This window comes from Equus asinus, chromosome 4 (genome assembly GCF_041296235.1).
Source record: "Equus asinus isolate D_3611 breed Donkey chromosome 4, EquAss-T2T_v2, whole genome shotgun sequence".
Taxonomy (NCBI): domain Eukaryota; kingdom Metazoa; phylum Chordata; class Mammalia; order Perissodactyla; family Equidae; genus Equus; species Equus asinus.
Window position 1 is genome coordinate 120,369,804 of NC_091793.1, and position 23,452 is coordinate 120,393,255.

At 36.7% G+C, this 23,452-nt stretch overlaps 1 protein-coding gene across 2 annotated transcripts in view; it reads left to right on the forward strand.

Moving 5' to 3' along the window:
- Window positions 1-23,452, forward strand: part of DNAJC10 (DnaJ heat shock protein family (Hsp40) member C10) — a 44,153-nt gene that overhangs the window by 13,445 nt on the left and 7,256 nt on the right. For both annotated transcript variants that reach the window (XM_044768607.2, XM_014834062.3), the window contains 11 exons: window positions 322-459; window positions 7,963-8,052; window positions 8,808-8,921; window positions 9,875-9,989; window positions 14,329-14,456; window positions 14,757-14,873; window positions 17,932-18,033; window positions 19,242-19,397; window positions 20,349-20,482; window positions 21,632-21,685; window positions 21,957-22,104. In XM_044768607.2, the coding sequence (XP_044624542.2) occupies window positions 322-459; window positions 7,963-8,052; window positions 8,808-8,921; window positions 9,875-9,989; window positions 14,329-14,456; window positions 14,757-14,873; window positions 17,932-18,033; window positions 19,242-19,397; window positions 20,349-20,482; window positions 21,632-21,685; window positions 21,957-22,104 (1,296 nt within the window). The remainder of the gene's footprint in view (window positions 1-321; window positions 460-7,962; window positions 8,053-8,807; window positions 8,922-9,874; window positions 9,990-14,328; window positions 14,457-14,756; window positions 14,874-17,931; window positions 18,034-19,241; window positions 19,398-20,348; window positions 20,483-21,631; window positions 21,686-21,956; window positions 22,105-23,452) is intronic.

Genomic DNA, 23,452 nt, shown 5'->3' on the forward strand with positions numbered 1-23,452 from the left:
TTAGCCATCATATTATGGTTGGGAATATAGTCTGTGTGTTGTTGATACTTCAATACTGTTGAAGCTCCCTTTGTAGGTTGGGAGTTTGCTAGTTATGAAAATTGTGAAAGTTCTATGTGAGCTTGAAAATAATATCTTTTCTATGTATGTTAGGTATAATTTTTACATCTATTAGACTAAATTCATGAATTTATTCAAATCAATTTTTGAGTGTTCTTTAAAAAAAGTTTAATTTACAATAGAATAGTTGTGTTTTTGCTAAATCCCTTTAACTTTTTTTTCCATTTACAACATGACTTATTTTTTGTTTTTTCACCTTAGGATGGTCTTGTTAATGTAGGATGGATGGACTGTGCCACACAGGACAACCTTTGTAAAAGTTTGGATATTACAACAAGTACTACTGCCTATTTTCCTCCTGGAGCCACTTTGAATAACAAAGAGAAAAGCAGTATTTTGGTATGAATCATTGTAATTTATTTACATATAAATGCACACACATTCAAATACATCATTTTGTAAACAATGAGCAAGAAAATGAATCCGTTTATGTCATTTGATTCTGGAACATTTAATTATTTAGAACAAATGTTTAATTTCTGGGATTCTGCTTAATACATACTTCAGTTTGTAAAGTCTGCTATGAGGATTTTTTTTCCTTTTTTGTTGAGAAATAATTGATATGTATCACTAAATAAGTTTAAGGCATACAGCATCAGGGTTTGATTTACATATATTGTGATATGATTACCACAATAGGTTCAGCTAACATCCATCTTCTCACATAGACATAATAAAAAGAGAAAGGGACAAAGGTTTTCCTTGTGATGAGAACTGTTAGGCTTTGCTCGCTTTTCCTATATATCATACAGCCCTGTTAGCTATAATCATCACGTTGTACATTGCATCCATAGCACTGATTTATCTTCTAACTGGAAGTCTGTACCTTTTGACCACCTTCTTCCAGTTCCCTCTCCCCACCATCCTCCACCTCTGCTAACCACCAGTTTGATCTCTTTTTCTCTGAGTTTTGTTTTTTTTTAAGATTCCACGTACAAATTAGATCATACAGTACAGATCTTCCTTGACGTACCATTTGCTTGAACTGTCTTTTTCCATCGCTTCACTCTCAGTCTGTGCATCTGTAAGGCTAACGTGAATCTCTCATGAGCATATTTTGAATCTTTCTTTTTTTAAGTGTTCAGCCATTCTGTGTCTTTTAATTGGAGAATTTAATCCATTTAGATTTAAAGTAATTATTGATAGGTAAGGACTTACTATTGCCATTTTGTTAATTATTTTCTGGTTGTTTTGTAGATCCCTTGTGCCTTGTTTCTTATCCCGCTGTCTTTTTTTATGTTGTGTTGTCTTTTGGTATCAGTATTCTTTGACATCTTTATCCTGTTCTTTTGTGTAATTACTGCAGGATTTTTCCTTGTGGTTGCCATGAGGCTTACCTAAGATATCTTAGACTTGCAACACCCTATTGTAAACTATTAACAACTTCAATAGAATGCATACATTTTACACTTTTACTTCTCTTCCCCCTCACATTTTAGGTTATTGTTATTATGACTTACATGTTTTTTATATTGTGTAACTAATAACAGATTATTGTAGTTTATGGTTATTTTTATTAGATTCTTTTTTTTTTAACTTTTACACTAGAGTTGTAAGTGAATTATGCACCACCATTACCATATTGCAGAATCTAACAATGACTCTACCATTGCTAGTGAGATTTACACTACCTTTTTATGTTTTTATGATGTTGGTTAATGTTCTTTTACTTCTACTCAACTTCCTTTAGCATTTCTTGTAGGGTAGGTCTGTCTGGTGGTAATGACCTCCCTCAGCTTTTGTTTGTTCGGTCAGTCTTATCCCTCCTTCATATCTAAAGGATGGCTTTGCTGGGTAGAGAATTTTTGGTTGGCAGTTCTTTCAATATTTTCAATATGTCATCCCATTCTCTCCTGACCTGAAAAGTTTCTATTGAGAAATCTGCCAGTAGTCTTATGGGAGTTCCCTTGTATATAACTTCTCTCTTTTCTCTAGCTGCTCTTATCTTTCCTATGACTTTTGACAGTTTGATTATAATGTGTCAGGTTCAACCTATTGGGGTCCTCTGGCCTAGTGGATCTGGGTGTCCATTTCTCTCTTCAGGTTCAGGAAGTTTTCAGCCATTATTGCTTTAAATGTACTTTCTGTCCTTTTCTCTTTCTCTTCCCCTTCTGGAATTCTCATAATATGAATATTGTGAATATTGTTTCTTTTCATTGTGTCCTGTAATTCCTATAGGCTTTTCTTTATGTTTTTTCATTTTTTTTTCTTTTTGCTCCTCTGAATGGGTAATTTCCAATGTCCTGTCTTCCAAGTTGCTGATTCCTTCTTCTGCATGAGTGAGTCTACTTTTGAAACTCTCTATTGAATTCTTCAATTCAGTTGTTTTTATTTTTCAATTCTAGAATTTCTGTTTGGTGGTTTTGTTTTGTTTTTGTTTTTGTTTTTTTGGTGAGGAAGATTGGCCCTGAGCTAACATCTGTTGCAAATCTTCTTCTTTTTGCTTGAGGAAGATTGTCACTGAGCTAACATCTGTGCCAGTCTTCCTCCGTTTTGTATGTGGGACGCCACCACAGCATGGCTTGATGAGTGATGTGTAGGTCCATGCCCAGGATCTAAACCAGTGAACCGTGGGCCGCCAAAGCGGAGCATGCGAACTTAACCACTACATCACCCGGCTGGCTCCCTGTTTGATTTTTTTTGATGGTTGCTGTTTCCTTGTTGAACTTCTCATTTTGTACATGCATTGTTTTGCTAATATTGTTTAGTTGTCTGTGTTTTCTTCTAGTTCACTAAACTTCCTTAAGAGGATTATTCTAAATTCTTTGTCTGACAGTTCATAGATCTCCATTTCTTTTGGGTGAGTTATTGGAGCTTTATTAGTTTCCTTTGGTGGTGTCATATTTACCTGATTTTTCGTGATCTTTGATTCCGTACGCTGCTATGTGTGCATTTGAGTAATTGGGTTCCTCTCCGAGACTTTACTGGTTTGCTTTGGCAGAGACAGTTCTTCACCAGTCAGCTCAGTTTGGGTTTCTGAGTGTGTCTGCTGGTGGTGTTGTTGGGCAGCTGGGGTCTGCTATTATGGTCTATTTGGGGACGAGGCAATTGTTCGAGCTCTGAGGACAGGGGTGGCGGTGGTGTACCAGTGGCTGAGAAGAATTAGATAGGACTGCCAGCTTGTTTCCCTACCCAAGTGAGGCTGTAGGATGGGCTTCACAGTTCCTGGATTTTCTGGTGTGGCTTACTAGGTGTCTGTGACTGGGTACTGTAGTCAGTGGTGGAAGGGGATATGAATTAGCTTCCCTGCCCTGGCAGGGCAGCAGGATGTGGCTCAGGGCCTGTATATCTCGTTTGGGGACCTGAATCAGGCTAGAGTGTGCACCGAATTCCCTGGTCAGGTAAGATCACCTGTTTCACTCTGCAGATGGGGAAGCCACAGGCTGTGCTCTCTATTCAAGTGCCACAGTAGGAGGGCTGTTGAATGGGCTATGCAGCTCCTGTGTGCTCTGGTTAGGTTCCCGATCAGACAAGCTGAAAGTTATATTCAGCAGTGTGTGAGCCTACAGATTAGATTCCCTGCCCGGGCACAGCGGGAGAAGCAGCTCTAAGGCCGGTAAAGCTCTTTCTTTGTTGTCTTAATGCAAGCTAACCTGCACCCCGAGTTCCCTGGCTGAACATGACCACTGGCTTTGGCTTGAAAACTGTCATCTCTACCTGCCTGCCTCTCAACTCAGGTGCCACTGGGCCGCACAGCTTCTAGGAGTTGTCACCAACCCTTCTGGTCACATGGGTCTGAAAGATACTCTCCACAGTAGCTGAGGCTGTCTCAGCTCCCTTGCCTGGGCAGGAGGGAGAGAGGCCACTCTAGGCTATCACTTTCCCAAACAGGCTCACCAGTTGGGAGGAGCCAGAAGCTACCCTCAGCCTTAGCTACGACTTAATCCCCCTGCTTGTGTGTTGCTTGGGAACACTCCCCACCCAGTAGTGGCTTTGCCCTGGTGCAAACAGCTCTGCCTGCCCACCTCTTGGCTTGAGTGCTGCTGGGCTGCACTGCTTCTAGGAGTTGTTGCCAGCCCTTCTGGTCAGATGGTGCCAGAAGACACTCTCCACAGCAAGTGGGGCTGTGATTCAGCTCCTTGCCTGGGAGTGAGCAAACTGGGTTCTAGGGCTGGCATAACCCCTTGTTTGAGGATCCAAGTCAGGCAGATCTACACCCTGCCAAGTTCCCTGGTCAGAGTGCGCTTGCAACTTGGTTCTGCAGATGAGGAAAGCCCCTGGTTGGGATTACTGCTTGGACACTGCTGGGATGAACTCAGTCTGCCAAGACCTGTGTGCTGGCCCCTCCCCCCTTCTCCATTACAGCCAGATGCCCCTGCATTCCCTGTGGTGCGAGCTCAGAGTAGGGGCTCCTGCACAGTGACCCACAGTGCTGGGGGACGGTCTGATTGTTTCCCCTGGGTTCTCCTTTCCCACTAGAGAAACCGGAGGCTCAGGGGAGACCTCTCCGTGTGGTGCTGCACTGGCCTGGGGGAGGGGCAATGAGGTCAGCCTATAGCCACTTCTCTTACCCTGCTAATGCAGTCTCTCTTGGTCTCTGAGTTGCAGGGGGTGGTGCCTCAACCTCGATCCCATGTTCTGGGATTCTCTTGGGGGTGTCTTGTTCTTGAATAGTTGTTAGTTGTTCTTGTGAGGGGGAGCAAAGTCAGGAACAACCTATGTTGCCATCTTGGTGACGTCACTCAGAATTATTTTTAAACGGGCTTAAACCAAAGGTATGGAATACATTTGTAGGTTAAATGAATCGTTACTGGTTTCCATTTATTTATGTATTTTCTAATGTTAAAATATAGATCGTTGGTAGGTTTGTCTGGGACCTGGTGTCTGTTTTTTTAAAGCACCCTGTTAGATTCTGGTAGAAACTGAATTTGGACATCTACTGGTGTGATTCACCTCCCTAATTTTACAAATGAGGAAACTGAGCTTCAAGCTAGTGTCAAGGAACTGGGATAAATAATGGGATATTGGATATCCCAAAAGAAAATAAAAGACTTTAATAAAAGACAAACTGCCTTTAGTTTTCTGTGTTTTAATTCTGCTTTTTTTGATGTTGATAAAGATAACATATTTATTACAGAAATTCATGTATGATACGGAAATATATAAAGAAAGGTGCAAAATTCACTAAAACCAAATCACCCATAGACAGGCACCATCAAATCTTGGTAAATACCTTTTGAGATTTCTGGAAAGCACCTTCAAATCTTGGTAAATACCTTCTCAGATCTTTACTTGTGTGTACATACAGTTATGACTTGGCGCTGATGACTCATCAATTTTCTATGGCCCAGACCTCTGCCCTACACACCAGACATCTGTATCCTACTGCCTGGTCAACATCTCCCCTGGGATATCAATTGATTTCTCAAACTTAGATATCTGTAACGATGGTCCTGATGTTTCCCCATAAATCTGCTTTACCCTCAGTTTTCCCCATCTCAGTTGATGAAAACTCCATCCTTTATCATTCAGGCCAAATACCTTGGATTCATTCTTGATTCTTCTTTTTCTCATACCCTATAATCAATTCATCAGGAAAATCTGTTGCTCTGTCTTTAAAATCTTTTCATAATCCACCTCCATTGCTACCAGAGCACTTCTCACCTTATAACATTCACTGTAATTTACTTATTTGCTCTTTCATTATTTTTCTCCTGCAGTAAATTTGGATTTTTTACTGATAAATCCCAAATGCCTAGAAGAGTATCTGGCACATAGGTACTATATATAGTGCCTACTTATGTGCAGTATATTTATATATGTGTATATATAATAACAGCCAGCAATCCCTGAATAGTAACCCATTGACTAAATGTGACATACCTAGCCCTCTCTTGATAGATATTTGTTTCTACTTTTTCATGATTATAAGCAGTGTTATAATGAACAATCTCTTTCATCTTTGTGCACATCTTCAGTTATCTGTTTAGAATGAGATGGCTGTGGCAATTTTAAGGTCAATCCATGTTGCCCTACAGGAAAGTTGTGTTTGTTTACACTGTGTCGTCAGTTCATGAGGATTCTGCATACTCTGGCCAACACTTAATATAGACTCTTGACTTCACTACTACCATCTTGTAGTGAGATCTTTGGGCTTTTTGATATAAAACTGCAAGCTCGGAAGTGATCTTAGGAAACATAAATGAGTGCTACTGGAAATGTAATAACAAGGAGTGACAAACTCCTTGTCCCTCCTAAAAGCATTCAAGTTTTAAAAAATGCAAAACAACACTATGCCAGCTAAATATGCCTGGAAGGTGAAACTCAGAGGCTAGACAATATCCTTTGTAGATGTAACTACCGAGTTTTACTCTAAGACAGGTTTATAACGAGCTTCCAGTGAATTGATCACTCACATATTTATGTAAGCTGCTCTAGGAGTGTTTTTAGTTAAGTCCTCACGATGAACATGACTGAAGTGAATCAGCTATAGAACTGAGGCATGGAAGATTTCTGTTTTGACCTTTTAAGCCCTTTGGTAGCAGAAATTATTTCATACAGACCTTTAAGAATATTTATGGTATAGATTTTTTTTAAAAAACAAAAACAAGGGGCCAGCCCAGTGGCACAGCTATTAAATTCACACATTCTGCTTCGGCGGCCAGGGTTCACGGGTTCAGATCTCAGGTTCGGACCTACGCATCGCTTGTCAAACCATGCTGTCGCAGGCATCCCACGTGTAAAGTGGAGGAAGATGAGCACAGACGTGGGCTCAGGGCCAATCCTTCTCTGCAAAGAAAAGGATTGGTGGTGGATGTTAGCTCAGGGCTCATCTTCCTTAAAAAAAAGAAAACAGAAAAACAAGTTTTAAGAAAAGAAACTTAGGAAAAACTGAGTTTTCGCTTCTGTCATACCCATTCTTTCTATCCATGTGGTTATTCTCATGTTGAGCACAATTAAGCTGTAAATACAGTGGTTGGCTCCTGTAAGTTTGTAATGGAGTTTTAGATCTTTCAAGTAATAGTGGAATTGTCAAACATAGATGGTTCATAATGAAAGATATATATTAAACTCTGTGTTGTCAACCTGCATCTACCTTTTCTTGATACGATCATGGCTGCACTCTTTGTAGTAACAGCTGTTCCACTGAGAATTAGGCCAGCAGGAGAGTTCTGAGAGAAAAATCTGCTGAGGACAAAACACGGACAGAAATAAAGGAGATTTGTTGGAAAGGAGGTGTGCCTTGTTCAGGTCTTTGTGTTTTTAAAAAAGAGCCCTAGATCTAAAACATAGTTCAGATAAGATCTTATCAGTATATTTTACTCTGCAAACCTCCTAGGTGGTTTGGTCTCTGGGTATTATGGCTGAAAACTTATATAATAAACAAGGTCAATTCCAATTTTCCAGTTATAAATTCTTGTCTTAATTCCTATTATTGTTTGGAGTATGAAGTGTCTTAGATCATCCACTATTCTAGTGTTTTAACAATTACTAAAGAATTTGCAAAGCATTGGCATTCTGTAAAGCATGTTAGCATTAAAATTAAACCAAACATAATAGAGCTTTCTCCTGATGATTCCGAGGCCACTCCAGGTTACTGTGAGGATTATCATAGTATACACAGCACAGTTAATAGAAAATGCCAGGTAATGAAGCACCTAATACTGGAATTTATTTTACATCACTATTTTTAAGAAACAAGTCAGTTATACAATTTTTTAATAATTGCCCAAATATGATGTACATTTTTTTTGAAAAAGACATTTGGAATAAATAGCTTGAAAACTGTTTAACTTCTATAATTTTTTTTTCTTTAAAGTTCTTCAGGGGAAACTGAAACAAAACAAAAACACTTAAACAGATGTTGAATAAAATGATTACAGTATGTTTCTCTTATTCTAGTTTCTTAACTCATTGGATGCTAAAGAAATATATTTGGAAATAATGCATAATCTTCCAGATTTTGAACTACTTTCGGCAAACACACTAGAGGTAATATTTTTATAGTAATAAATGTTGGTAACATTTCAAGTCTTAACGTTTGAAAGTCAGCATTTATTTTATTCATCACCAGAGAGAAAGCAGCAGTTTGAAAAGGTTATGTATCGGTCAGTTCTAGGTTGAACTGATTGCTGGAGTTGCTGGTGGTGCCCCTTCAGGGAGGAGCTGTAGCTCTGGAAAACTTAACCAGTCCTGAAGCTGGGCTTCAGGAGCATCAGGAAGGGCAAGATTCTGATCGCAAAACAACTTTGAGTCTGATTTGGAACTTTATGTTCTTGCTTACAGAACTGTCTACAATGTCCCTGAGAATTAAGAAGCAGCTTTAGAGATAATCAGTTCATAGTAGAATGAATCATTTTTTTCTCTTTATTGATCCCAGAGTATTCTAAGTCTATGTCCCTACAAAACTTTTTGTTAAACCTGAAAAACCTGACTTCCCCACCTCCGAGCTTTTTAGGGATGTGTTGTTAAACCATGTATTTTTCTTGGAACAGTCATCTACTTTAAGACTTTATAATTTAGTGACTCATCCATCTTTAATGTTGCGTAATTGATTTACATAGCATTATTCCAGATAAACTACAAAATAAGAATATGAATGGGTCTGAATTTTAGACAGTATTTTGAAGTAATGGGTAGGGTGGTTAAAATTAACTTCAAGTCAAAGAAATAAAGATTAGAACTCTTAGAATTTCCCATCTCTGACATTTCTTTCCTTTCATCACTATTTTTTAATTGCTTTTAAGGATCGCTTGGCTCATCATCGATGGCTCTTATTTTTTCATTTTGGAAAAAACGAAGATTCAAATGATCCTGAGTTGAAGAAACTGAAAACTCTACTTAAAAATGAACATATTCAAGTAAGAAAAATGTTTTCTGCTAGTGTGCTTTATTAATTTAATACATGAAATTATATTTTAAATAACATAAAAATGTTTGAAGTTCTATGTTAAGAAAGCCCTAAGTGCTCTTGTTCTTCTATTGTGTTTTCCTGTTTTCTATTAAAAATTGACACAATATCTGAAAGTGGTTAACCTTCATTTCTTTTGAGTAGCTGGCATGTGATAAATCTGTATTACACAATTTTTCTGGGATGCATACGGTAGAAAAGTATATGATAGCATGTGAGTGACTATTTCTCTACGCCTATGCCAACCAAGTATTATCATTATTTATTAATCATCACCATTCTGATAGGCTAAAAGTGATATGTTAATATTCACTTTCATTTATTTGCTTTCTAAAGGGGTTGAAAAAAGTTTTTCAAGATCATTAACAAATCATAATTCTTCTCTACTTTATTTTCTGTGCATGTCTCTGGCTCATTTTATTTCTCATGATGGGATGTTTGTCTTTTTATTTCTTAATGGATCCTCTGTCTTACATGCTGCAAATATTTTTTCTTGGTTTGTCATTTGCCTACTAGTTTTCTTCCACACTGTATGAAAATGTCAACCTTCTTCTTTATTATTTCTGCTTCTGTGGTCTTACTTAAAAAATTCTCTCTCTCCCCAACCCCAAGATTGTATAAATATCCTCTACATTTTTAGAAGGGTGGAGTTCTTATACAGCTTCATATTTTCTTGGAAATTTCCTCTCAGATTTTTGAACTTTCTAGGACACTTTTTTTTAACTAAATTGAGTCTCAGTGTTAAATGTAAATTAATTATTTCTGTCTCTTTGTGGCCCATTAACTTCTGTTTAGAAACTGTGTTGCTAGAGTAATGTCACTTTTGGATTGTCTTTATGAATATTTAATTATATGGATAAGATTTTTTTTTAAATCAAATTGAACCTTCTCTTTGTTCTTTAGATTGGCAGGTTTGACTGTTCCTCTGCACCAGACGTCTGTAGTAATCTCTATATTTTTCAGCCATGTCTAGCAGTATTTAAAGGACAAGGAACCAAAGAATATGAAATTCATCATGGTAAGAAGGGGGAAAAAATGATAAAAATTTATCTTTGATTTCAAGTAGCAATTTTTTAATTGTACTTTTTACGTTATTCTGTGTGGACATCCTTATTGTAAATAATTTTGCTCTCGTTTATTATTAAATGTGTTTCTCGTAGGGAAAGATATTTTGAATTATATATAGTTATTTTATCTCTTCACTCTTCTTTTTTAAACATCTCTTTCCTTCTAAATATTTTGAACAATGTTTCAGCAAGAACTCTGGTGACATGTCAGGCTAGTGAAGAATTTAAGGGTCTTGTTTGTTGACAAAACTAAGCAACAGCTACAGTTTCCGTTCCAGTGTGCTAAGTGTAGCATCTCAGCTATTGTGGGCAATTTCTATTCTTTTGGATTTTTCCTCCACAAGACTACTAAACATCTCCATTAACTGCTTTGTTATCTCTCTTGAATTGATAATTACATTTCTACATTTCAGCTTGTTTGGGATTTTAGCTCTCCATTCATGTAAGTACACTTCCAATTCCTACGATTCCGGATGCATCATAATCCCTGTTCTGAAAAAGGTTAAACGTAGCGAAAGAGACATACAGACTGCTAACTGTAACATAGTTAACTGCGTAACAGGTATTGATATTATGCCTGCTACGTGATAAGCGCTGTTTTAGGTGTTAGGAATGCAAAGTTGTGGGACACGGACTCTGCTCTCAAGTAGCTTAAAATATTATCTGGTGGGGGTGAGAGGAGGGGTATCTGTAAGAAAATATGAAAAACACTGTAATGGTCATATGTATAAATTACAAGATCAAATCAAGATACTTCTGCATAGTGTAGGTTAGGAGGTGATAATTGAACTGAGATGACATTTGAATGCTCAGTTTCCCAAAGCAAATACAGAAAAACGAGAATTGCTATGTGAGCAAAGTCTTGGCAAGATAAACCTAACAGTAACTACTGTTTATTCAGTACTTTCTGTAAGTCAGACATTTTTCTAAAGACTTTGCATACTTTTGCATTTCCATTTTTATCTTCACAACAATCCAGCAAGGGGAGAAAACTGAGACTCAGAAAGGTTAAGTAACTTGCCCACGACAAACAACTAGTAGCTGGTTAAGCTAGATTTTATGACTCCAAAGCCTAGGCTTGTAGCACTGCTAAACCGTGCCACCTCCTCAAAGTGCTAGAAATGACCAAGTTTTAATGATAGAGTTCAGTTCTTTTTTACCCCTGAAGTATTTCTCAGATTGCCCCTCTTTGCGCTTGCTGTCTTATTTCAGGCCCGTCGTCTCCTTCATCTGTTATAATAACTTCTGATACAATTGCTTGTCTTGTAGCCTTTCCTCTTTATAATTGATTACTTGTTTATTTGCAGTTATTACCCTAGAACATTCTCCTGTCACTTTTCTCCCTTGACTCTCTTGATTTCTTCTAGGACATACTCCAGTTTCCTTCACGTAGGAGCAATGACTGTCTGTTTTGTTTGCCATTCTATCTCCAGCACCTAGAATGGTGCCTGGTGCACAGTAGGAACTCACTAAATAGCTGCTAAAGTAAGAGGGTACATTCATGGTCTGCCTCATTTTTCTAGCGACATCTCCCACCTCTGCCCCTCCAGATAATCTTACCTCCAGCTGCTTGTGGATCCTTGAAATTACCATGTTCTTTCACTCCTCTGTGCCTTCACACAAGATTTTTCTTCTTCTTGCTTTGTAATCATTCCTTCCTGTCCCTCAAAATATTTAGCAAACTGCAAATCACCCTTCAAAACTTAGCTTAAAGCGTTTTCCATCCTGAGAAATATACCATGAATCTCCAGGTACTTCCTTTTGCTTGCTGTCACTAACTTTAAAGCATAACTTCTATTGTTTCTTTGGATTTAAATAGTTAGTGAGCATTTGCATGTGCCAGGTATAATACTAGGGAGTAAGAAAAAATGTGAACAATACTTAATCTCTACCTTAAAGAACATTACGGACTGGAAGGGAAAACAGACAAGTATGTGGACAAATTTAAGAATGTCTGAAGTGAGGAGGAGTATTCTATTTGTGAGTAGTTAATTACCCAAAAACTTAACTGCTTAAAACAATAAACATTAACTCACACAGTTTCTGGTGTTGAGGGTCTTCTCATGAGGTTGCAGTCAAGGTAGGCAAGGGCTGTAGTCACCTGAAGGTTGGACTGTACTGGAGGATTTGGTTCCAAGCTCCTCAGGGGATAGTCAGAAAGCTTCAGTTCCTCACCTCGTGGGCCTGTCCATAGGGCTGCTCACAACACGGCATCTGGCTTCTCCCAGGATGAATGATCAAAGAGAGACACACATACATACACAGAAACAACAGTATCTTTTATTCTCTAATCTCAGACAAGGAAAATCATCACATCCACCATATTTTATTGGTCACATACATCAGCCCTGGTACAATAATGGTATGAGTACATGAGATAGAGACCATTGGGAGCTATCTTGGAGACTGACTACTAGAAGAGATAAGCCTGGGTTACACTTAGGAGGAATAGTTTTCTGAGGTTAGAGGAAGTAATCTCTTCATTGAGATCTAAAGTATGGTTACCCAAATAAAGAGGTGGCAAACACATTCCAAGCACAGGAACCAGCAAATGTATTCATGGACTCTAGGGTAAGAGATCCTCATTTATTCTTAGAAAGCAAAAATTTCAGGATAGCTGGAATGTTGAGAGTTGGAAAAGAATGAGACTTGAGGCTGGAAAGAGCACTAGGAGTCCAAAATATATGTTTTGTCTGTCAGGTAAAGGAAGTAAGACTTTCTTCTCAAAGCAGAGGCATTTATGGATTTAAGTAGAGATATGATTAGTTTTACATTTTAGAAAGGTGACTGGCTGCCTGGAATGGATAGAAGCAAAATTGGAGGAAGGGAGAGCAGGTAGAAGCATGATGCAGTTATTTATATAGGAGAAGTGCCTGCCTTATCCTAATTACGGTAATATGAATGAAAAGAAGTGGACAAATTTTTGAAATACCAAGAATACAAAATCAGTATAACTTGATTGTTTAGATGTGGGGGAGTAAGAGAAGGAAGCCCAAGTTTCTGACTGGTGAATTGGCAATTGAGTGACTGATTGCACCATTCAGTGAGTAAGAGAACACTGGGGGAGGAGTTGATATGGAGTAGACACCCTGGTTCACAGTTGAATATAGGCCTGGGCCCCAGGAGAGGAATTTGGGCTGAAAAGGTAGATAAGAATAATCATCATATCAGTGGTAATTGAAGCCTTGATTGAGGATGAACTTGTCTAAGAGTGAATAGTGAGACAGGATCAGGGCCCTAAGGATCATTTTTAAGGGATGGTCGAAGATAGGGGAATTCAAGATGCAATTCAGGCGGCAGCAGCTAAAGAGGGAGAAAAAAGCAGGAGAATGTGGTGTCATTTATGACTATATTTAAATACTTGTGAAAATGTCTCTCTCCTCTACTGAGCTATGACCTCCTTAAGGAGAAGGACTGTGTCTTTTATTTTGCATGCCCTCTGGCATTTAAAACAGGATCTGACACATAATAGATGCTTGACTTAATATTGACTATTGAGTGAATAAGTCAAAGAGCACATGGGAAGATGGACGATGTGCTGATTGAGAAAGGTATATTTGCCAAGCCAAGGAGTATATTCTTTAGGCAGTGGCAAATGATCAGAGGTCTTTAAACAAGGAGACAACATAATCAGGTTAATGTTTTTGTAAATTGACTGTGGTACAATGTAGAAAACGGATTAGTTAAGGCAGATGGGGCAGAAAGTCCACCTTGGTTATTGCAGTAGGAAAGAAAGAAGGCAAGAGTCACTCTGGGATATCTTATTTAGGCACCCAGCAGATGATTATGCCATTGCGAAGATAGTGAGTAAAGGAGCAAGTTGGGTGGAAATAACTTCGATCTGGATATATTATGTTTGAAATGTATATGTGACATCCAGGTGAATATTTCCAGGGGCAGGCAGTTGGTAATATAGGTTTTGAATTCATAAGAGAAGTCTAGGTCGAAGAAACAGATTTAGGAGTTAGGCCATAGTAGTAGTTCAGATAAGCATAAGGAATTCAAAGAAGACTACAAGGAAGGTATTATTCTGCCTTTGAGGATGGAGCATTTCAAAGAGATCTTGACATTTTAACTGGTCCTCTAAGACACAAAAGAGTAGAGGAAAGGGTGCTCCTGGCAGAGCAAACCTATGTATACATAGTGTACAGAACAGTGAAACCTCACCAGCATCCATTTGTTCATAAGCTTATGTTCTTTTAATATTTTTAAGCATAAAAACTTCAAAATGTTTCTGTAGATAAAAGAGCAGAATGTGGATTTTAATTTTTCTCTTACTCAATTTCAAAGGAAAGAAGATTCTATATGATATACTTGCCTTTGCCAAAGAAAGTGTTAATTCTCACGTTACCACACTTGGACCTCAAAATTTTCCTGCCAATGACAAAGAACCATGGCTTGTTGATTTTTTTGCGCCTGTAAGTTATTTTTTTCTGTCAACTTTCAATATTGTTAGATTTTCTTGTCATAGCAAAAAGACATTTACTAGATAACCTTGAGCCGTGAGTATAAGAATTATGTTATTCAGTTGTGGCCACTGTCACATATTGCTTCTAAGAGAGCACTGATGTACTTGCCCCTTTAAGGATTAAGTGTATAAATGCCTAAGAGTTGCAACTAAGTATGTTTTGTCTTACTTAGCATATTGCTTGTTGCAAAAGTGATGTGTTTCTTTGTTTCATTTGGCTCAGTTCTTATCAATATTTTTTCTGTTGTAGTGGTGTCCGCCGTGTCGAGCTTTATTACCAGAGTTACGGAAAGCTTCAAAGCATCTTTATGGTCAGCTGAAGTTTGGTACTCTAGATTGTACAGTTCATGAGGGACTCTGTAACATGGTAAGGCAAAGTGTAAAACATTTATTGTCATTAATATTTTTGTAAAATAGAGAGCTTTTGGCAGTCTGGTATTAAAATGATAAAATAACTTTCAAATGTACACCTGTATTTAGAGTAGTAACAAATTATTTAAACAAATAATTTCAACAAAATGATAGAAAATTGTGATTGGATTAAAGCATGGATAGATAATATATGTGGCTGAATGTAGATATGGTCTTATTTACCAAATCAGGAAAATATTTATTTGACTTTATAAAATATGTGACTTTTCAATTATGTAAGATCTTTATTTTTTTTTAACTTAATGTTAGCTTTTGGCAGTCTGTAGTTTTTATTCTTTGGCTAGTGTCATACTTGTTTTAAGTATAGTTAATAGAAGGAGATTCAAGCAATGAACGAGCTTTTTGAAATCTTTACTTAAAAATATTTTCTTAGGTTAATATTGACTCTTCAGTTCCAAGAAGAACTAGAAATTATATATCTCTTGGCGAAAGTATATAATACCACCTATAAAATATTCTTGGAGAAAAAAATCAAACCTAAATCAAATCTAGCCCCCAGATCTATGAGTGTAAAGGAGATCCAATAACAGATGAACACAAGTGACACCACGGGCATGCAAGCTGCAGAGCCCAGCGTGTGGACTGTACAGGAGAAACGGCCAGCTTATTGGACAAACTCATTGAAAGGGGGAAAAAGAGATTTAAGACACTTAAAAGACATACCCGTCAAATTCAGTCTTTTAGGCCTTGTTTGCATGCAATTCAAACCAACTGCAAAAAAATAGATAATTGGGGAAATTTGAACACTGACAATATCTGATGATTTTCAGGAATTACTGTTAATTTTTAGCTATGAAAATGATAAGAGTGGTTATATTTGGGGCAAAGTGCTTGTATTTTAAATATACTAAACTATTTATGGATGAAATGATAAATCATCTGCCATTTGCTTTAAAATCATCTCGGGTAGGAGCAGAGTGGCAGAGGGCATAGTGAGAGCAGGGTAGCTGTGCATGGATGGTTCCTGTAGCTACGTAGTACATGGGATTTTAATGCTCTCTGCTTTTGTGTATATTTTAAATAATTCATAAAAAGAAATTTTTTTAAAAAGAAATGGAGAAGAGAGGAAGAGAAAAAGTGGGAAATGAAGGGAAAAGAAAGAAAGCAATGTGTTTTAAAAACAATAGAAGTAAATATAGGCTGAGATCTTATGGCATCTGTATGAGGAATAATTTTTCACCACACACACACACACACAAAGGATAAAAAAATTAATGTTTTGGCTACATTAAATGTTAAAACTATTGCCAAAGAAAGAGACACTGTAAAGTTAAGACAAACAACAGACTGAGAAAGTATTTGCAGCACGTGTAACTGACAAACCTTAGTGTTCAGAATATTTAAAAACTATAAATAAATTTTGTGGTCTAAAAAAAAAGTTTACAGACATTTCGTAAAAAAGGAAATCCAATAAACATGAAAAATGTTCCACTTCACTAGTCATCAGAAAGTACACATTGTAACAGTAGTCACATACCCTCCCCATCCATCAAATTAACAAAAATTTAGAAATCTGACAATAGCAAATATATGGATGAATTATCCTATCACACAGTGGAATACAATAGAGCATTTAAAACTAAATGTATCTTTACCAGCATGGATAAATCTCAGAAATACAATGTAAAATGAAAAAAGCAGGTTGCAGAATTAGTATACAGGGTTCGATAAAATTTCAGAAAGTTTCTAAATGCTCAAACATTACAGTATCCCGTTCAGAGATACATGTGCATGAGGCGAAAAGTATAGAAACATCAATGAATTGGATACACAGTGACTTCAGGATATTGGTTGCCCCTAACGTCAGGGAGGGAAGGAAATGGGATCAAGAAGGAGAACTTCCAGCTGTCTGCCAGTATGGCAAAAAAAAGTTAATTTTCCTTAAATATAGAGGAGGGATATGTGGGTATTTATTAGATTATTCTCTCATCTTTTCACGATGTTTGAAATCTCATTGAAATAAGTTTTAAAAAATTAAAGCCTTTGGTTTTGAATGTCTTGTATGTGATTTTGAAAACATCCAAGTCACTTCATGTCTCAGCACCTCAGTTTCCTCATCTATAAAGTTGACATAGTAATTTTAGCTTCTGAAAAGAATTGAGAACCTACACGGTTAAGTGCTAAAAAGGTGCTCACACATAGTAAGCATTTCTTAATTGTTAGGTATAATTGCTGTTTTGTTAATCTAATCAGATATTTGAATTTGCACTCATTTTACAAAAGTTTGATAAATGTTTCCATTGTTTTTCTAAAATTATTTTTGAATCCTAGCCAAAGATTCCAGTTTGCTATTGTGTGTTTGTCAGCTTTAAGGATGCAAAGTTCAGCTACAGCAAATCCACAGACAGGGATCTCATTATAACTTAAAAAATACATAAAATAAAAATTAAAACTGTAGAGAAATGCTTCCTGGCCTAGTGCTCATGTTAATTCCAGGAAGGAAATGATAGTATTTTGTACCGTAAAAGCTATCTTGAATAAAGAATAAAAAGTAACCACATTCTTAGAGCATGATTCCTATTTCTTTAACCTAAAATACAGTTATGTACACATTATTAATTTATTTGCTTATTCTTGCTATTTTATTTCCTTGATTTTTTTCTATGTGTAGACAAATTTTGGAGTATTTATTATGATCTCAAAAAGAGACTCGAGGTTAGCCTGCTCTTTATAGCCGCATCCACCTTGGTTCAGAAGAGTAAAAAGGGACCAAGCTCATAATGACCTATGACCAATTCGCAGTGTTTCAATGCCTATGGATTTCATAGCTAATGGAGTAGCTATAAATAAGGGTCAGGTACTCATCAGTGCAACTGTGAATCCATTTCCTTTGCTAAATTTGACCAGGCTAAAGTTTTTCAGTCACCAGCAATTTAGCAATGAGTTTTTTAAATCTTACTGTTGTTGTTACTTAAAGGCAAGCTGGTTATAAATTTGAAAACAATAGGTAAAATGTAAAGTCTTTGTTTAATTTGTATTCTCATTCCTAACAGTATAACATTCAGGCTTATCCAACAACAGTGGTATTTAACCAGTCCAACATTCATGAATATGAAGGACATCACTCTGCTGAACAGATCTTGGAGTTCATAGAGGTATTTTAAATTGTAGCCTGTAGCTGTAAATCCTTCTGTGGATGTGTATATTTTGTATGAATATTTAATATTTTTTTCATGCCAAAACATTATTTTCTGACAAGAAAATGAATTTTTAAAATTTAATGTTTTACTCCTGTTATATACTACCATAAGCTCTGAGAATAAGTCTGTTTTGTTTGTTACCTGGTACAGTGCCTTGTAGTTAGTGGACACCTCTATTTACTGAATACATGAAATTATACTTTTACATAAAGCTTTGTCACCTCCTTTCTCTGTTTTCTCTGATAGAAACACCACAGATTATTTCTTTCAGGTCCCGTATAGAAGAGATATGAGCAAGTCCACTATTTTCCAGGAAACATGTGGTCTTACCCCACCCCCCGGTGGAGGGCCTTTTCTCACCTCAGCAGTTTATGCCTAGCCTGCCGTGTTATTAACACAGAAGTGCCCTATGTCTATACATCTCCTTGTTTCTCATTAATAGTCTTGATTGACTAAAATAGTTACAGGTGCCTCCTAAGAAAGAAACCAAAACTTCTAGCTTATTATCCATGTAATGACCATTCTGCTCTCTGCTCATCTCTTCCTCTGACAAAGTGATAGTTTTTCGTATTGTGGTTTTTGTTTTTGATTTTTTTCCCAAAGAAGCGAACATCTTTGTTAGCATTACCAAGTCATGGTAGACTGAAGGACTGGGCACTTCTGTGTTAGAACAGCATTTGGAGCAAGTGACCTGTAGAGAGATTGGGCAATATCTCCAGTCAGAATGTCAGCAAAGTGGAATAGTAGTTTTCCATTAATAATTAAAGAGTTATTTTCAAACAAATCACTGGTTCCAGAAAGAACTGTATAGCCAAAGTAGACATCTGGGCAGCTCCTGGAACTCTTGGCTCACCTACCCGTAACCTTAACTAAAGTTGCCTCTTTTCCCTACCCAAGGTGACTTTAGTGATACATAGAAATAAGAAGAAAATATACCTTGATTTAAGAAAATTGATGGACAAAATCCAAACTTAAGAGAGAAATTAGGGATCATTTCTTCCTTCTTAAAATGATTCACTATAGATTCTCTTTAAATATCCTTAAGTATCTTTTGATTATTCAAAAACAGAAACTTTTCTAAATGACATATGCCAACAATTTGCCAAGAATATATGAACAACTCTTTTTTATATCTGTTATAATGAAAGCTGTGTTCTCTTTAGGATCTTATGAATCCTTCAGTGATCTCCCTGACACCCACCACTTTCAATGAACTAGTTACACAGAGAAAACATGATGAGGTCTGGATGGTTGATTTCTATTCTCCATGGTGTCATCCATGTCAAGTCCTAATGCCAGAATGGAAAAGAATGGCTCGGGTATGAAATAGTTTGTTTTAAATCTTAGCATTTACTAAGAATGTTTACTTAAGAGGATTATTTTGAAACTGAGATGAGTGAACCCACCTCTAGATTATCATTTAATAACGGTTCTCATCATACCACTTAGATTTCAGCTCTGTTTCTGTCTGGTATCTGCTCTTTTTTTCTATGTCACTTGGTATATATTTGATGAAATTTCTGCCAACATCAACCCCAAGATCCCATTTATTTTCTATTAAAATTTTTTCTACTACTTTATTGTTAGAGCTTAAAGATAAAGTTTCTTCACAATATTGTGGAACTTAAAAATAAGGACAAAAAAAAGCCTTGATCAATAAAACATTTAGATTTTAAAAGTTTCCTACCAATAGACATAGTGTTATAAGTCATGGAGGATTGGAAATAAATTATTTAAAATGAGAATGAAAAATGTAATTACTGTTTTAGATTAATTTCTGAGACTAAAAAAATGAACAAACCTAAGAGTTAAAGTGATTTCTAGTATCTTGACATTTACAATAATGCAGTTTTGTGCTCTTTTCAATAAAATGTTTAAATTCAGCATGAGTCAATATGCTACTTGCAACCCATGTCTCCATTTGAAAAGGTAACTTTGAAATACCATTACAAAGACCTTCATTAGTTCTTGGTTTCCAACACTTTGAATTTTAGAAATACATAATTTTCCCCATGTAGTAGATGAAAGAAATCAGTTGTTTAATCTACAATAATTAGTGTAAGTTCTTGACTACAAAATTAGATCTTCAGTTCATTACTACAAATATTCTCTTATGTTTTAAGCCCTTTTCCATTTTTATTTGGTGAAAATCACTAGTAAAAAATACAAAAACCATTTCACGGTGATTTCTCTCTTGTAAACATATAGTTATGGAGGTAATTTTATTGTAATCACTTTGATCTACTTATCTCCTTTTTTTTCTTTTATAGACATTAACTGGACTGATCAATGTGGGCAGTATAGACTGCCAACAGTATCATTCTTTTTGTGCCCAAGAAAATGTTCGGAGATACCCTGAGATAAGATTTTTTCCCCAAAAATCAGATAAAGCTTATCAATATCAGTAAGTGTTCTCCAAAATTTGAAGACATTTATTGTAATCATTTATTTATACAGTTAAAATTTAAAGTTATCCTAACTAAATAAAAGTTAACCCAACAGGTATTTTTTGGGAGCCTACCATGTTTAAGATACTGTGCTAATGAGAATTTTAGCAGTTGAAAAGTGAATTGAACAGTCCCACTGTTCATAAAGCTGACAGTCTAGTAGAGAGGAAGAACTAACATTTAATAAGTCCCCATTTGGTTTCAGGTACTATGTTAGATACTTGGCTCACATCATTTCCACTAGTCTTTACATATATCCTGAGAAATAAGAATTATTACCCTTCCAGGGCCAGCTCAGTGGCATAATGGTTGAATTTGCACCCTCTGCTTTGGCAGCCTGGGGTTTGCCAGTATGGATCCTGGGCACAGACCTAGACACTGCTCACCAAGCCATGCTGTGGTGGCGTCCCTCATAGAAGAACTAGAAGGACTTCCAACTAGGATATACAACTATGTACTGGGGCTTTGGGTAGAAAAAAAAAGAATTATCACCCTTTCTACTATTACAGATAAGTAAACTGATTCACAGACCTTAGGTAACTTTCCTAAGTCACACAGCTGCTAAGGTTTGAAGTTGGGTTTGAACTCAGTGTCTGTGCTGTTTCCACAGCACCACTTGATATTTCAGGTGGAAAACTCAAATGCAAGGCAGAAATGTAATTAATATTATTTAAAATAAAAATGAACCATAGATTTCAAAGGACGAAAGAATCACAATTATGAGAAGATATCATGAAAGGCTGCATTTATGAGTTGGCTTTTGACATGGGTCTTTAAAAAGTGGGTAGGAACTTGGCAGAGAACTGGATAAAGGTTCAGAAACTAAAGCCTTGGACATTTTGGGTTTTGCTGTTCCCATGGGTCTGTAGGAGATGTCCAGCAGGTAACTGGACATTTAGTTCTGTCTGGAGCACAAAAAACATCAAGGCTAGAGAAAAATCTATCTGAGAAACAATGTAAGCAGTATTTGTAGCTAGGAGGAGAGATGCTAGGTGAAGTTAGTCGACTAAACTTATCTTTTAAATTGCTGCAATGAGATTATTTTCTGAACATAATCCACTAATAGAAAAATCTATTTACACCTCACATATTTTTTCTTCTTGCAGTAGTTACAATGGTTGGAATAGGGATGCTTATTCCCTAAGAATCTGGGGTCTAGGGTAAGTAATTAAAATGTGTATTGTTATATGAAATAGATGCAGTGCTATTTATCTTTCTTTTATGTCTGTAGCTAAAGTTACTGTGGGTTGTTTAAGGTTCTAGCATTTTAAAGTACTTCGTAAAGAATTATAATTTACCAAGATAAGGTTGTGCTTTATTACACTGTCATTCTTTGAAGTCATTTTAAACTTAGAAAGTTTTGCAATATTCCATTGTAGATGTTTGCTTTGGTTTTGTGTAATGAAACATAATTTTGATCCGTTGCCACAGATTTTTGCCTCAAGCATCCATAGATCTAACCCCTCAGACTTTCAATGAGAAAGTTTTACAAGGGAAGAGTCATTGGGTGATTGATTTCTATGCTCCTTGGTGTGGACCTTGCCAAAATTTTGCTCCGGAGTTTGAGCTCTTGGCTAGGGTAAGTCTTGTTTCTACTTAAATATATTGTGGTCACATACATGTTTTAATAATTAGAAAGAACATTGCAAATACAATTTTTTTTTTCTTCAAAGTTTCCTCTGAATTTTAAAAAACTATTCCATTTCTGTGACTAATTTTTGCAGTAGATTTCTTTAAAGCTTTGAGCTAACATCTTCTCTGTCTTGGTTGACATCATCTACCTTGCCGTAACATCCAGAAACCTCCTTCTCCTGCTTGTTCCTGTCCTACCACCATCACTCTGCCTCCCTCCAGGCAATCACCAGATCCTATCAGTTCCATCTCCTGAAAGCCTTTGAAATCCGTCTGCGCCTCTGCTGGCCTCTTTGTTCAAGCCCTCATCATCTCTCACCTAAGCGTATCAAATGTGCTTTTAACTAGTCCCCTATTGCCAGTCTGCCTTCCTCACTTCTGCCCTGATGATCTTTCTAAAATACTGCTTTCCCTGGCTTCCTGTTAACCAAGTTTCTTAACACACATCCTTGACAACAGGTCTCTGATCTGTCCCTTCCTCCCTCTCCGGCTTTGTCTCTGAACCCCGCCTCACACCTTACACTCCAGGCACAGTGAAGTACTCCAGGTTCATTGAACGAGTACCTTGGTGCCTTCTGTTCCCTCTATCTAAAATGCCTTTTCCTTACCTTGGTCATCTGCATTTTTTTCTCCCTGTCCTACAAAAGCCAGCTCCAGTGGTACTTCTGTGTTCTCCTCCCTTCTCAGTTAATCAGTGTCACTTTGATATCTTGTATTCCATCAGTGTACTTATATAATGCATGTTCATTATTTAGATATCTGTCTCCTGCACAAGACTATGAGCCTCTTGAGGACAGGGCTTATGTCTTACCCATCTTTGTATCCCCAGTGTCTAATTCAGTAAATGCTTATAAAATTAGACTGAATACATAAACTGAATACAGTCTAAGTTTTTGGTGTTTCTGTCGTAACAGACCTATTAATGACCTAATCCAGATTGACAGCTTCCTTGCTTCTGCAATCAGGGAACTTTGCCTTGGCTATAACACACTCATTAGAATGAGAAAGTCAGCTCCAGTCCCACCAGTCTAAAACAAAAGCCGAAAGTCCCAAGGGATTGTTTAGCAAAGGGATTTCAAAGCTCCTATGAGTCATAAAAGATTATTTTAGTTATTGACTAGTCTTCAGATAAAAGGTTGTTCATTTTTTCCACTTATTATCTCTTCTTGTCCTCTTATACTTCCTTTTCTCCAATAATTCTAACAAAATGTTAGAACATTTGTACTTTTGTCATGTACTGAAAAACTTAGCTTAGTTGTGTATTTTTTAATGCAACTATATCTTGAATATAGCAG